This window comes from Alosa alosa, chromosome 7, assembly GCF_017589495.1.
Source record: "Alosa alosa isolate M-15738 ecotype Scorff River chromosome 7, AALO_Geno_1.1, whole genome shotgun sequence".
Taxonomy (NCBI): domain Eukaryota; kingdom Metazoa; phylum Chordata; class Actinopteri; order Clupeiformes; family Clupeidae; genus Alosa; species Alosa alosa.
This window is the reverse complement of record NC_063195.1, coordinates 13,539,924-13,555,317: the sequence shown is the minus strand read 5'-3', so window position 1 is coordinate 13,555,317 and position 15,394 is coordinate 13,539,924. Positions and strand designations below refer to the sequence as shown.

Below are 15,394 nucleotides of genomic sequence, written 5' to 3'. Positions count from 1 at the left end.
ATTATACTGTTGGCAATGGCAAAGAAAAGTCGTTTTCCTACACCATGGGTCTCCAACACTCACTCTCAAGCTCATTCGCTTGTCGCCCCCTTCGAGCTTGCCAGAGGCTAAAGCATACTACATTTAACACAATTGTTGCCGCGACTGAAGGCATTCCAGCCTATGAATTTAATAAAAAGTAAATCATGCAAAATTAAACAATAACTCAATTTAGGCTACTTGGCTACGCAAAAAGGTTTCGCAATAAACAACGGTGGAAATCCCGACACTTTTTCAACTGCATGAAACGTAATAGTGAACCATCAAATACCCCCTAGATTTCAGTGCCCATCAGTCCCAACATTTAGCAATATAATCAAACAGTCCCAAAATCCTAAACCGAAAATGTTATGCTTTTGATAGCCTACCGGTATGCTGCTCCAAACGAAACTCGTGTTTTAACGCAGGTTAGAAATAAAAAAAAAAAACAGCCTGCCCCAAATAAAGGTGCTATGCTTTGCGCAGCCTAAGTAAATAAAAGACCCCAGCCATAATTTGAGGATTTACGCTAAGCAAGTAGCTTGGATTATTTTATGATGGTTGTTAGTAGACAAACTGGCTTCAGATATCCAACAGAGTGAATATGAGATTGTTCAGTCTTAGATGGCTGTCGCTGTAGTGATGTGATGCTGTTAATGGGGAGTTTTACATAGCTATAGGGATGGCGAAAATTAAAACATTTCTTGACCGACCACCGAGCCTCATTAGCCAGTTGAAACCGATTAACCGATTAATTTAAAATATGCTACGCTATTTGAAATAACAGCCATTTCGAGCCGCGCCTGCAATTTCGCAACTCTGTCGTATAGCTAAGAAGAAACTCGTTTCCTTTGCGTGTTAAAGGCACGGCTATTGCCTATAGTGGCAACCGGGTGATAAGCGGGACAACTTACATCTGTGTTTTTGGTGAAATGGTCCCACACTCTACTTTTCTTGAACACTTCATCCTGTCGTCTGCCCTGGCTCTAACCTAGAGTGTTTTAGCCTGTAGCCTTTACTTTTCGCAAACCTTTTGAGCGCGCGAACCTAAATGCTGTGACCTCAAGCCAAATTGTTATTGGTTTATTAAGTACAAAGAGGCGAGTTATGAAAAATTGAGTGTGAGGGATAATTTGTTCACTTCACACAAAAAGATCTTGGAATGAGAAGGCTAACTGTATTAGCGTTTAGTCCACTGTCTATAATAACCTAATTAAGAGATCACTTTTTTTTAACCGACTACTGACAACTTTGATCGGTTAACGTTGATACAGTCAACTATCGGTCAAACGGTCATCGGTTAACATCCCTACATAGCTAGCATAAATCTATGGGTTATTATTTATTTAGCGTACCTATAAGGCTTTTTTTTTTTCAAAAGTAAGGGGGACGGCGGCTGTCTCTTCAGCACTGCGGGGGACATATCCCCCACATCCCCCATGCCGCCGCCACGCCTGTGATTTGTGTGGGGTCAGGTGAGTTGAAGAAAGAAAAACTGAAATGTTAGAAGTGAATTGGTTTATTTTTTTAAAAAAAAGAACACATGGATAATCTTGATCAAAAATGATTTTTGCCTATTTTAGACACATGTCTACACTGGGGGAAAAAAATGGAATGAAATCTAAATGGGTAATTTATCAGCCCCCTTGGTAAACAGACAAAATTTCACCAAATTGGCAATTTATCAACTAGACCAAACTTTCAGACACATCCTGTTGAAGCATCAAGTTAGTTCAAGATTAATACTGGTTCTCTTCTTGTACAGGGTCTGAGACTGGTTCAGTATGGCTATACGGGTGTGTCAGAAGCCATAGGTCTACTATCTGGCATCCATTTACACCTTAGAGAGAGCTATCAACTTATAAAAAAGATGAAATATTGTTCCTGATGCATAAAGCTCTGTCTAGATTTTCGTTGTTCACTCCTATGCTGCCCAGAAGCAAAATGTTTCTGCTGTTTTGTTTCCAAGCAATGCTCCTGTTGCTCCTCCAATTGTTCCTCTAAGAAAAAGAGAATGAGCAAAACCCAAGCCTGCCCCCAGCATTCCTCCAATACCTGAACATACTTTGCGGAATCCCTGCTTTAGCTTGTCTGCTTCTTGTTTAATTTTGTTCATCCTTTTCATTCTGTCATACATTATATAATGTATTATATAATACATACCAAATACCGAATAATAGTCCTCATAAAAATCTATTTTGTAATAATTAATGCATGGAAGTGTTAATTGCATCACATTATGATGAGTTATTGACCATAAAGCTCTGTCTGGATTTCCACTGGTCACTCCTATGCTGCCCAAGAGCAAAGTGTTTCTGCATTTTCCTCTGCAAAGTATGCTACTGCTGCTCCTGTCACAGGTGCACCCCAAATTGAATGAAATAAACCTGCGACTGCCCCAATACCTGCTCCTGCGACTGCCCCAATACCTGCTCCAATAAATTTACATATCTTACGGCGTGATTCCTGCTTTTTCTTTTCATCTTCCTCCCCCGTTTTCATTCTTTCATCTTCTCTGATCTGTTCCGCACGCTCCTGTCTTTGTCTCTCCTCCTCCAGTCTCTTCCTCTCCTCCTCTTCTCTCATCTTTCTCTGAACCTCCTGGTACATCTGGTTTGTGTAGTATTCTCCCCCATTCTGTACTCCTTTATTCTTCTCTGCCATGGCCTCCATCTTCTTCAGCAGCTCTATCACCTGAGTCTGGTCAACCTTCTCCGAGTTATCAAAGGCATGATATCCACCCCCACAGCTGTCTGTCAGGTTACGAATCTCTTTATTGAAGGTGCTCTCCACTGATTCCCCCTTCAGTTTATCAGCGTGAGTGAACAGCACCATGGTGAACTGTGCCGCTTTTTCACCAAAGTTGTCCTGGATCCACTTCACTGCGTTTCTCTCCTCCTCTGTGAATCTCACCCCTAATCTGATCACCAGCAGGAACACGTGGGGCCCAGGAACAGACATCTCAACACACTTCTCTATCATGCTTTTTAGCTCAGCTGCAGTCTTACTTGTATCAAACAGTCCTGGGGTGTCAACCACTGTGATCTGTCTCCTATGCACCTCTACACTCTCCTTTTGGGAAACTAATGTGACAGAATCAAAAGATAATTATTCTTTGAAGGCATCTTCTTTCCCCAGGATGGTGTTTGCGGTTGCACTCTTCCCAGCTCCAGTTTTACCCAGCAGCACAATCCTTATTTCTGCTGTAGAGGAAAAAAAATACAGTTTGTGTCAGAGCTAGTGAGCGTAGCTGAACGGTGCTAATATCCCGGTCCTCGCTCAGGTGAATGTTCACTCAGCCGCTCCTCCACTTAAATTCGCGTCAGGTCGCTCCGCTCAATCAGTTGTTCTTGCCCTACATTGTTAGTATCTAGTTGTTTTGTAGGAATAGTACACTGTATGACTTCAGTTGTATGATCAGTTTCTTTTCTAAAATATTTAGCGAACTCCACCCCATCAACGAACTTACAATGGCCAATCTTTGAAATTTAACAGTCTTGGTTTTATTAGGAAGACATGAATTCTGGGTGGACTTGGGCATGCCTCAGACTCGTGGTGGAGTGGTATTGAAGCGAAATTGGAGCGGAACAGAGTGGCTGCTCTGAGCTCTAAATCAAAAAGCGCTCCACACTCCAACAAAATTCCAACCGCTCCGCTCCTCGCTCGCTCATGCTCCACTCCGCTCACTAGCTCTGGTTTGTGTACATGTGTGTCTTGGTAACCAACCGCGAAGATTAGACACTATATTTTCTATGACACGCAGTGTGCTTGGTAATGCATTTATATTGTATGTGTTAATGTGTAGCAGGAAGGAATATTTCCTCTCTGCTAGCACCCACTCATAAGATAGCAGGTAGTTGGCCAGCCAGTTGCTTCTCATCTGTCTCAGATATTATAAAGCTAGATACCATATTGTCCGTTGAGTTGTATTAGGTGATATATGTGAACGGCTGCCATATTGCTGGGGGCAAACACATTACTGTCTATGGGCAACACTTACCAGCAATCAGAGACACCTGTCTGTTTTTCAAAGAGACCTGTTTCTCCTTTGGCCTCCTGTGATCATTGCCCCCACCATGAGGGTGGCACTATTTACGTGTGTTCTGGAGCCCATTATGTGGTATCTAGCTTTCTAATATCTATGATCTGTCTCATATATAAGCTTGGTGACGGCCCTTCTGACTGGCTGGTTCCTGCTCACCTGATTTCTGCCACTAGCGCAGCCTACCTGTGGATTCTTCACCATGTCTGTCCATCGCTTGATGTCAGTATGTTTACAGTTTCTCATCGCAATGTTATTTCTTTCAATGTGTCGCATGTAGTAAATGTAGCCTCAGTTTTTACTTTAGGCAGTTGCTGCTACATCCCTATCATACAGTATGTGTCTGGATAGTAGGAGTCAAATTCTACCCACTGGTATGTAGCCTGAAAGGAGAGGCAGCACCAACCCGCTCTCACGGATGAGAATTGCGTTGGCCGCTCAAGGTTTGCACGTGTATGAACAATAGACAGACTGGTGAAGCAGGTGCGGAGCCAGAGGGGTGGCTCCAGATGAGATTTGATTGGCCACCCCAGGTGTCACCCCAAAAACCTAGTCTATGATTGGCCATTGACATCTGTCTAAGGCCGGACCTTTCTTGATGCACTTGCAGCACGCTAGTATGAAGTGTCATACAACGGAAACGTAAGTGGCAAACACGCTTGCCGTTATAGGCTACATGGCTTATTGTTTTTAGCATGTGAGTTAACGGTAAGCCAACAGGCTACTGCTTGTACTGCTTGGAAAGGCAGTGAGATATGTTAAGCTTATCGCAGGTATCTGTGGTCCTAACATGGTCAAAACTGCACGAAATTGGAAGTGTAGAATCATTATAACACCCTCTGAATGCACGCCAAGTTTCGTGGAATTCCGTTCATGGGGGGCATACAATAAATTAATTTATGTTACTGTACACCAACTGGCCTGTAGGTGGCCGGACACAGTTTTCTGTGAATATCTTGAGAACCGTAGGGCCTAGGAGGACCACCTTTTTTTGTATGTTGGTCTTAAGGGGCCATGTCAACCCATCCCATTACATTGAACTGCCTTGAGTGAAGTGCGCTTGCGAGTTGCGTTCCTTCTGTAATTAATTATATGCTCTTCTTCACACTGAAAACAGTGACAGTCCTAGCTTGTAGCCTATAGCCTAACATATTTTTGGAATCAATTTGTGGTGTGATTGACATCAGACTAGTCATTAGCTAGTTAGTTGTGCACTGTTTCCCACTCAGTAGTAAGGTAACAAACAGCCTACTCTGATGAATTCTATTACGATTAGAGAAAGAATCTCCCGTGTGTAGCCTAAGTTCACTCCAAGTTAGCCTACCCCATAAACTGCATGGCAGTAGGCTATTTCTATTTATCTATAAAATTACCACATGCGTTTGTTCAACTTTATGAAGCAGAATTAGCAGGCTATTTGCACACATTTTGTGTGCGCAAGAAATAGAAAATACAGCGCACGCGATTTTGGGCTGCACTTTGAAACTCGTTCCGGCGCCCCTGCCTTATGCCTTTATGATTTCCTTATAACTTTCTTATACTAAATAGGAAATGCAAACAATGACATGCCCAACCCTGGAACTGACTGACTCTCTGTCTCTCTCTCGTCGCGTCTTGGCGTGCTCTAAGCAGCCCTCGTTTCAAATTATGATAGCCTAAGGTAGCGTTCAAGTTAGATCTGCTGCATGAAGGAGAGTGAGAGGAAACCTGTGTCCTGCTTTTATATTTGACAAATAGGTCCACCTCTTCTCACAGTTCCAATGCATGATCCGAATAATGGTATATTTGTTAGTCAACTTTGCAAAATACATTCGAGGCTACACTCGAAACATTCGGGGCTGAATCCCCGGCAAAATCGGCTGGCAACGCCCCTGATAAGACATATAAACTCACGCTATTGTATTATCATATATGTTTGGTAATGGCTCAACTGTCTCTGATTGTTCTACTGACAGCCTAGAAATCTAGACGCGCCCCTAGCGGCAGCAAATTACATTTGCTGCCAGGGCTTGTCTAGCAACTCTCCGTTGGCTTGTGAGCTCCAGAAATCGAAACTCAATCAGGCCAATGAAATCGTGTATAGAGTCGTTAGGTGGGCTTAACATAATGATTGATGGCAGAGTTGCAACGGTTTGGCTTGATTTCCCTGCTACTTAAAAAAAAAAAACAGGTAAGATGGATGTTGCTGTTGGCGAACAGTGTGACACGAGTTAAGCTTTTATTAAGTTGGCAAACGTTTGAACTAGCCAACTAGCTCCGCTGGTGGGAAACGCATGGGACTCATAGCGCTGCCGCTGTCCAATTGCGTGCAGATGGAATTTGAAAGACAACTGATTATCCCGCCCCTCGGACTGAGCACTGCGAACGGTGAGTGCCCAGACCCTACATTTTAATGTGGGTCTGGCTTGTCAGGCTACTACTGACTTGGACTGACTTGGAAACTGTGTCATGGAAGCAGTAAGTCAAGTCACATCAAAAATAGTAGTGGCAGAACTCCCAAGTGACACCTTGTGGTTGTTTGTGGTAACTGCAGTTTGTGCCATTTCAGCCGAGAAAATGGGGTGAGTGTTTCATGAAGGAACCCGTCCAAACTTAACTGGTACCCACTGTACACAAACTAATTACTAGGGAACATAGAGATACCCTTTTGATCACTTCCCTGCTTAACAAAATCCAAAAAAGGAAAACTTTATTGGAACGGCACCTATTAGCAACCGTCTCGTATTTCCGACCTCTTACATGTATGTGTCAATTAATATTCATTTCTATACAAACCAAGACAGCAGATTCCTAAAGAAGTGTTTCTAAATTAGCTATGCCAAAAATGACATTTTACCATGGCTCAAAGTGCTGTAAACAGTGTTGAAAGGCTGCATGTACAAATCCGCTTGGAGCTCCAGTGGAATTTTGATTTGTGACGAGAATTCTCGGCCTAACCGTTGATGTGCTGTGAGAAAGGTCGGAAATAGACACCCACCAGCCCAGCACTAACTCCAAGTGTGGTTAGCAAAATTGGATATTTCAGGCAGTAAAAGCCACGGTAACAACCAAACTAGATTTTGTTCAAATCTACACACCTATATGGCTACTGAAAAATGTAAGGTTCATTTATCAAATGTTATTTTTAAGTATTAAAAAACATCTTTGTTTTAGAATTTTCGAAGGAAAGGGTTGGTAATTGGTGCTTTTACGATACTTCATTGTCACACTTTCTGTGAATGACGCTATTTCCTGCATCTTTTTTATTCCAACAGTGAGTTATTTGGGGGAGAAACGAGAATGTGCACATATCCTGAATTACTTACACCTGGCTTGTCCTAGTCACTCCTACTCATCCTGGATTGGCGTTAGTAAAACGAGTTGAGCTGGATGACCAGATAACGCTATGTCAAGTCTTGCTTTATCACTTATCTTGGATTTCTTAATTCTGCCTTTTTGAGATACCCCCCTGAAAGACTAGCATTTTTGGATCAATGAACACACATCAGTCATAAACACTCTTGGATTTGCTTAGTTTATTGGAAAATAACTTTAAATATCAAATCAATAAAGTTCACTGTATATACAACTATGGGGCATTTTATGGCCCATTTATCTTGGATTTCCCACAACTGAACAATGGACAGTAGAAGATAGCAATACATGTGTTTGCCATCAGCAGGAAAGACATGATTGCATATTACATGTAATTCAATTATTTTTGAGATGTCATAGATAGTGTACATAGCATGATATGAACGTGTATGATATGTTAATCCTATGTTTAATGTTTGATCAATGGTTTAAACATGAATGCATGGTTTGTTTTAAAGATCAAAGCAGATGATTAAGAACCAACAAAATAGGTGGCAATTCTTAACCAATAGCTGCACGGTATTCTTGCCATTTTGTATCCTGCAACCACCCTTATTATTTCTCTAACTGGACTTGTTGGCCCACCAACGTGTGTCCCCAGAAATACTACAGAACATACACATATATCCTCCAGTTCCTCTTCCAGCATCATTGTCTGTCTTACACCTTCTCTGATCTTCATCTCTTCCTCCTCTCTTTCCCTTTGCTCCTCCTTTCTCCTCCTCTCCTCCTCTTCTCTGATCCTCTCCTGAGCATCCTGATACAACTTGTTTGTGTAGTACTCTCCCCCATTCTTCTTCACCAAGGAGTCAATCTTCTCCAGTAGCTCTATTACCTGAGTCTTGTCATCCTTCTCTTCATTATTAAAGGCATGATATCTACCTCCACAGCTGTCTATAAGAGTCTGAAGGTTTTTATTTAGTGTACTCTTCAGTGATTTACCCCTCAACTGATCAACATGAGTGAACAGCACCATAGTGAACGTTGCCGCTCTCTCACCAAAGTTCTCCTGGATCCACTTCACTGTGTTTATCTCCTCCTCTGTGAATCTCACTCCCAATCGGATCACCAGAAGAAAGACATGAGGTCCAGGAATAGACAGGTTGACACACTTCTCTATCTCTCTTTTTAGCTCATCTGTTGTCTTCTCTGTATCAAACAGTCCTGGAGTGTCAACTATAGTTATCTGTCTCCTCTGCACCTCTCCACTCTCCTGAGAAGAAACTGAGGTGACAGAGTTGAAAGATGAATCTTCCCTGAAGGCCTCTCTTCCCAGGATGGTGTTTCCTGTTGCACTCTTTCCAGCTCCACTCCTACCCAGCAGCACAATCCTCAATTGCTCTGTAGAGAAACATTCAGAAGCAATTTGGATGTGTGTGTGTGTTTGTGTCTCTTAGCATACTGTAGCTCAGCAGGTGACACTAAGACTTGGGGCAGATATCAAGTTTGAAAAGTGATATCTCCCAGCGCTAACAGGAGTGCATGCACACTGTGGCCAGATGCATGAATTGGGCAGAGCTGAACTGAGTGGCAAAAGCAAATGAACCAACCCTTTTTTTAACTGGTGCAGGAAGCCTGTCTTGTTCTATGGTGGTTATAGTCTCCTGGCCCTCTGGGGCCTCAACTGGCCTGCAGTATTGTACTTCATAACCAGAGATACAGCTATTCTTAATGACTTGTAGTTTTTTTACCGAATGCTACTGTATAGCAACAGGTTTTGAGCAGTGGGCATCGTCAGCCAATTTTGCCAGGGCTGAAGCCCCGAATGTTTTCTGTAGCTCCAAATGTATTTTGCAAAATTGACAGACAAATATGAAACCATTATTCCGACCGTGCATTGAAACCTTGAGATGGACCTATTTATCAAACATACAAGCAGGACGCAGGAGTCCTCTCACTCACCTTCATGCAGCAGATCTAACTTGAATGTCACCTTACCATGAAACATAATTTGGAACGTAGGCCTATGCTATGACCACGGTTCTTGCTTGCTGAATATAATCTACAGTTGTTGGTAAGCTTAAGTCAGAACTAGTAGGCCTAATACTGAACGTTTAGTTGATAAAACACTATAAACAATAAATTGTTTATACATTTTCAATATATATATAAAACAATATTTTCTTGTGTAGTATACTGTGGCTGTATAATATACTATACTATACTACATTATACTATATACTATGGTTAAGAAATATAATGTTACTTGACTCAACATTTCATGGCAGTTTCATGCCAGAGCAAGTTAAGTCCTCCTTACACCAACCAACTTTGACAAGATTTTGGAAAGATTCTTGAAAGTCTTTTGAGTAAATCTTGAATGGGGGGCGTTGGAAGACTAAAATCTTTCAAGAATCTTTCCCAAATCTTGTCAAAGTTGTTTGGTCTAAGGTGGCCATTAGGTGACTAATGCTCAAACATCAGTGATTCAACTGAACTCAAATGAACACAATATAACTAAACACATATTTAAACTTCAACACACATTTCTTATTTAAAGATATGACATTTGTTATGGCAAAGTGTTTTTGATGGCAGTGGTTCTCCAACTTTTTGTCTGGCAACTCCCCCAAAAAACATTGGCCAAGTCTCGACCACCTACTCTCGATGAGGTTGTCAATACTGTATGTCAATACATTGAAGATAAATGGTTAAATATCTTATGCATAACTATCTATAAATATATCTATAATGCGTCTAACGCAGCAAACAAGGGAATAAGAGGACAACAGAAAAAGTGATAAATATCTTTAAAGGGCAAATAGCAAGTAAAAAAAAACATACCGTCACCTGATGCAGTGCCTCTGGATAACAAAGGTATTGTCCACAACAAAGTCAAAAACATGAAGTGTTTCATCTTCTCAAGTCTGTGCAGAACTTCTGAAATGAGACTAGTTTCATTGAACTTTCTGTTGAAACAGATTCTCTTCGACAGATCAACAGTGACTGACTGAATCTCCCTTTGGCAGTTAAACAAACACACGCACACACACATGACTAGGCGTGGTCTCCAAAGGAATGATTAGCGTTAAATGGAAATGAAGTTGGTGCAGTTCCCTCTGCAGATCACCAGGGATACAGCTATAAATTAAGAAATGAATGAATCACAGGAGAGAGTGAAAGATTTTTAAGTACCACCTTCAGAAATCAAATTGTTTTGTGATGTGATGAGTGTCGCTTTTGCTTTTGAGACGACACCTAGTCATAGTGTACACACGAGTTACAGACTATTTATTTTTTCCAAGACCAAATCTACATATGTATTTATTAACTTTGGTGGGAGTTGAAGGCCCTAGTTGTTCATATCTTTCTCTGTAAAGAAAAGACACTAGGGCAACATACTAGAACAGCAGGATCTGGAGAACATGTCTAAAGAGCACATCAAGAGACCACACCTAGTCATTGTGTGCACATTGTTGAGTTATCATAGTCCATCTTTTTTTTTCCCGAGCCCAAACCTAATTCATTTTGTTGACAGCCGTCACACTGTTATGCTGAGTATGCTGGACCTGCAGCTCTGTGTCTTTCATTCATTTCTCTGTAAACGAAAGACACAAGGGCAGCATACTAGTACAGCAGGATCTGGAAAACACCTGCAGCTGCTCGCATAAAGGGAGGGTAGTGTACATACAAGACTAACTTCAAGAACAAACTGGCTTTGTGCAACACTATTCACAATTGTTCCCAAACTAAAACTAAGTCACATAATGATGCATAAAAAGTGCTTTTTACTAGTATACCATACTTGTTTACATACTGACTTGCTTTGAGAATGGTCCCGTTGAGATTTTCAGGTCTCCTGCATATTACATTATTATCCTTTCAAAAACAAGGTTATTACAGTAATCTCAATGCTTAACATATGACTGAGCATTCTGTCTTCTGGCATAGTGGCACATAGTGTATATTTTAAATATTTCCGACTATCCCTGATGACTTAACACAGTCACGCTGGCCTGTCTCTGGTTCATCATTTTGAGTTTTATTTCTGAGGAAGTCAGGTGATTAATGCACATTACATCTACTCAGTGGTTTAACTGGTTTGTTAAGAAGACTCATGATGCATTGGCACAACATCAATCTTATTTATTTAAAGATGTCACGGTTGTTGAGAGAGAGGCAATATAATTAAATGACAGTGTCACAGTGTGTGTGTGTGTGTGTGTGTGTGTGTGTGTGTGTGTGTGTGTGTAAGAGGAAATGAAACTGAGACGGGAGGCTGAGAGGGAGGCGCTTGTGCATGTACAGGTAAAGTTTTCACAAAGTCTGAACTTTCCTCACAGTCTGGTCTCACTCGAAAAGCACTGAAAATACTCAAGAAGATGAAATACGTTTGGCAGCTGATGCTGCTGTGGACAATGCCTCTGTTATCTTCAGGCAATCAATTAACACTTACTTCATGCTATACCACATAAACCAAAAAAAACTTTTTTGGTATATTTTTATTGTTTTGCCTTCATTCAGATAGGACAGTGAAGTGACATGAATGGGTGGGATCAGGTAACACAGCAGGATCTGGAGAACACCTGTAAAGGGCATATAAAGTGACCACGGCTAGTCATTGTGTGTGCACATTGTTGAGTTACCAAAGTCATCTCTCTTTTTCCCCATGACCAAACTTAATTAATCTGTTGACAGGCCTTACACTGCTATGCCGAGTATCTAATTCATTTCTCCGTGAACGAAAGACAAGAGGCCAGCAAACTGGAAAAAACACCTGCAGCTGGTTGCATAAAGGGAGGGTAATGTAACAACACTTATGATGCATTGGCACAACATATATCTTATTTATTTAAAGATGTCACAGTAATATAAATGAATCAGAATTGTTGAATTAAAGAATGAAATCTCTCGAATGTGATAATAGATTTTCTGCAGATGACAGTGTCACAGTGTGTGTGTGTGTGTGTGTGTGTGTGTGTGTGTGTGTGTGTGTGTGTCTGTCTGTGTGTGTGTGTGTGTGTGTGTGTGTGTGTGTGTGTGTGTGTGTGTGTGTGTGTTAGAGGACATGAGACTGGAGGCTGAGAGGGAGGTGCTTGTGCATGAACAAGTAAAGTTGATGTGACTGTAGGGCATATGCCACAGAGATTCAGGAACACGCTGAAGATCAGTCAGAGAGACTTTGTTTTCACAGAGTCTGAACTTTCCTCACAGTCTGGTCTCACTTGAAAAGCTCTGAAAATACTCAAGAAGATGAAAGACGTTTGGTGGCTGTCGCTGATGCTGCTGTGGACAATGCCTCTGTTATCTTCAGGCAATCAATTAATACGTAAGAGATAACAAAAATTGTTACCCCTTTTTGGTATCTGTATCTTTATCTGCAAATCATCCATTTGGCTTTATCTATGGTCTCAATCTCTGTTGAATATAAATAATGATTATGAGTAATGAAATAAATTCAAGATAAATTCAATAAATTCAATGTCAAGATATTTTGTTTTGTCTGACTGCATTTACTTCATGATATACCACATAAACAAAAAAAAAACTTTTTGGCATATTTTTATTGTTTTGCCTTCATTCAAATAGGACAGTGAATTGACATGAATGGGTGGGATCAGGAAAGGACCAGGGGTTAGACGCTGCAGCCACTTGGCCCACAGCTCCCTCACACAATACAATCGTTGGATAAGAAATATGTTGACATTTAAATAAGCTCCATCACACAATACAATCATTGAATAAGAAATACGTTGACATCAAATAATTGTGCTTATTCATGAAAGCATCATGATCACTCTTAACACACCAGTTGAACCACTTAACAGATATGTTGAGCATTAGTCACCTGACTTCCTCACAAACAAAACTTATTTGCAGTGTTGTAAGGAAGAAAACAGCTGACTTTAAGTTCTTTGTATTTTGATTGGCTGATGCTTTTATTGTAAAGTGATTTACAATGTTTTGTCAAACATTACAAGGGCCAGTCTTGCTGGAGCAACTAAAGTACCTTGCTCAAGGGGCAGTCAGGAAACAACTTTATCTGGTTACCGCATGTTAGCCCATCTCCTTAACCACTACACTACCACCACTCATAGTGCACACTCACAATGGTAGATATATTTAAATTACACAATAGAATGTCTATTTCTATGCAATGTAACACCCACCAATGTAATAACTTCCCACCAACGTAATAACAATAACAAAAGATCACAAGGGGTGTCCATGTAGCTTTGCTTGGCTCCTTGTAAAGGTGGTGAATAACAAGTTGAGGTATAAGTAAAGTAAAGGGGGAGGGGCTTCCATGGTTTATGGTCATGAGATGGTTTACATGGTGACAATTGTTGACAACTATACACTTGCACCTGATAAAACAGATATAATATCACTAAATCAGTGATTTATTACATTGGTAGGAAGTTAATGTAATAACTTTTTTTAACTTCCCACCAACGTAATAACTTCCTGCAAACGTGATAATTATTTTGTAGGTGGGAAATTTGGTTAATACGTTGGCAGTAGGCAAAAGTTATTACGTTGGCAGGATTATTACGTTTAAAATGTGCAGATTTTGTGCAGATTTTAATGATGTTGGTGTTTTATTACATTGGTGGGAAGTTGTTACGTTGGTGGGTGTTACAGTGTGCTACTGATTCCTACAGCAATTTTCAGTGTTAAAATAGGGCTCCTAGAACTACACCTCCATCTATGTAGTGTGTACTGTAGCGTCTTCAACTTTTGATTGTACAATGTCCTCTGTGTTTGTAATGTCTGTATGTAATGTACTGTTTAACACCCATAACCTTTTAATTGTACAATGTCCTAGGGTGACTTGAAAGGTGCTTATAGATAAAATGCATTATTATTATTATTATTATTATTATTATTATTATTATTATTATTATTGTTGTTGTTGCTGTTGTTATTATTATTATTATTATTATTATTATTATTATTATTATTATTATTATTATTTATTACACCATCACACAGAGAGAGAGAGAGAGAGAGAGAGAGAGAGAGAGAGACAGACAGACAGACAGACAGACAGACAGATAGACTATTTCTGAATGTAGGATTTCTCAATGATGATTTCACTTTTACTGATCGTAGGACTTATAGGAGTGGTTGTTGGAGGAGGAAAAGTCGTTGGAGCAGCCAGAGGAGACGAAACCAATGGAGCATTTGCAGGAGGTAGTGGGGGAGGAGAGGGAAGAACATATTTCGAGGCACATGCTGTAACACCTCTAGGACAACTCCTCGGAGCAGTTGTTAGAGCACACACACCTCTAGATCAACTCCTCGGAGCAGCTGTTGGAGTTCTACAAGTACTCACACCAGCTATTGGAACATATTTTGGAGCTACCACTGATGCATCAGCAAAGGGTAAAGGGTGCTGTATCGGTGCATCTGGAGTTTTTTATTGTGGATATATATAAAGTACTAAATAAAATATGAGTATAATAAATACTAAATACTCTGCACACAAGGGATCTGATCAGATTGTATATTTGTTTTCAATAATATACATAGTATTATGTTATGATTGTTGATAAAGGGCTAATGATTGAACCTGATGGCCAAAGTGAATTGGTGAATTTTTTGGCCTTATCATGCAATTGTTATGTATAATGTAGAATCTTCTATCTTCGTCAAAATGTGAGCTTCAGTCTACTACAGTACTAATAGAATGAACGATTGAATAAATGTGTACTCCCTTACAGGCATACAGTCTTTTTTATTAATCTAAAAAGTCCATGAAGTACTGACTTAAGAAAAAAATATTTAACCAGGCCTGTAGGTTTATCCATTTTGGCTGAAACAACACATTTATCCAATACTGTTAAGGGTAAGAAGAGCAATTTAGAGAGGATTAAATACATAGTGGACACAGTTAATTAAAATAGGCTACATAATGAAATACATAATGATGCCTCTAACTATGTGGCTCTCCATCAATCTCACATTCACTGTGAATGATTTGAGCTTTAGCAAAATATAACTTTTACAAATATCAACTTGACTTCTACTTAAGTC

At 40.3% G+C, this 15,394-nt stretch overlaps 1 protein-coding gene and 1 long non-coding RNA gene across 2 annotated transcripts in view; one reads left to right on the top strand and one right to left on the bottom strand.

The window, feature by feature from the left end:
- Positions 1 to 1,546: 1,546 nt before the first annotated feature.
- Positions 1,547 to 15,394, bottom strand: part of LOC125298248 — a 31,828-nt gene continuing 17,980 nt past the window's right edge. The window contains 3 exon segments of the mRNA XM_048248951.1: positions 1,547 to 3,221; positions 7,895 to 8,755; positions 10,199 to 10,374. Of these exon segments, the coding sequence (XP_048104908.1) occupies positions 2,308 to 3,221; positions 7,895 to 8,755; positions 10,199 to 10,374 (1,951 nt within the window). The 3' untranslated portion in view covers positions 1,547 to 2,307.
- On the top strand, positions 12,438 to 15,084 carry LOC125298474. Its single transcript, XR_007194210.1, has 2 exons — positions 12,438 to 12,683; positions 14,471 to 15,084. It is a non-coding gene; the product is annotated as an uncharacterized LOC125298474 (long non-coding RNA).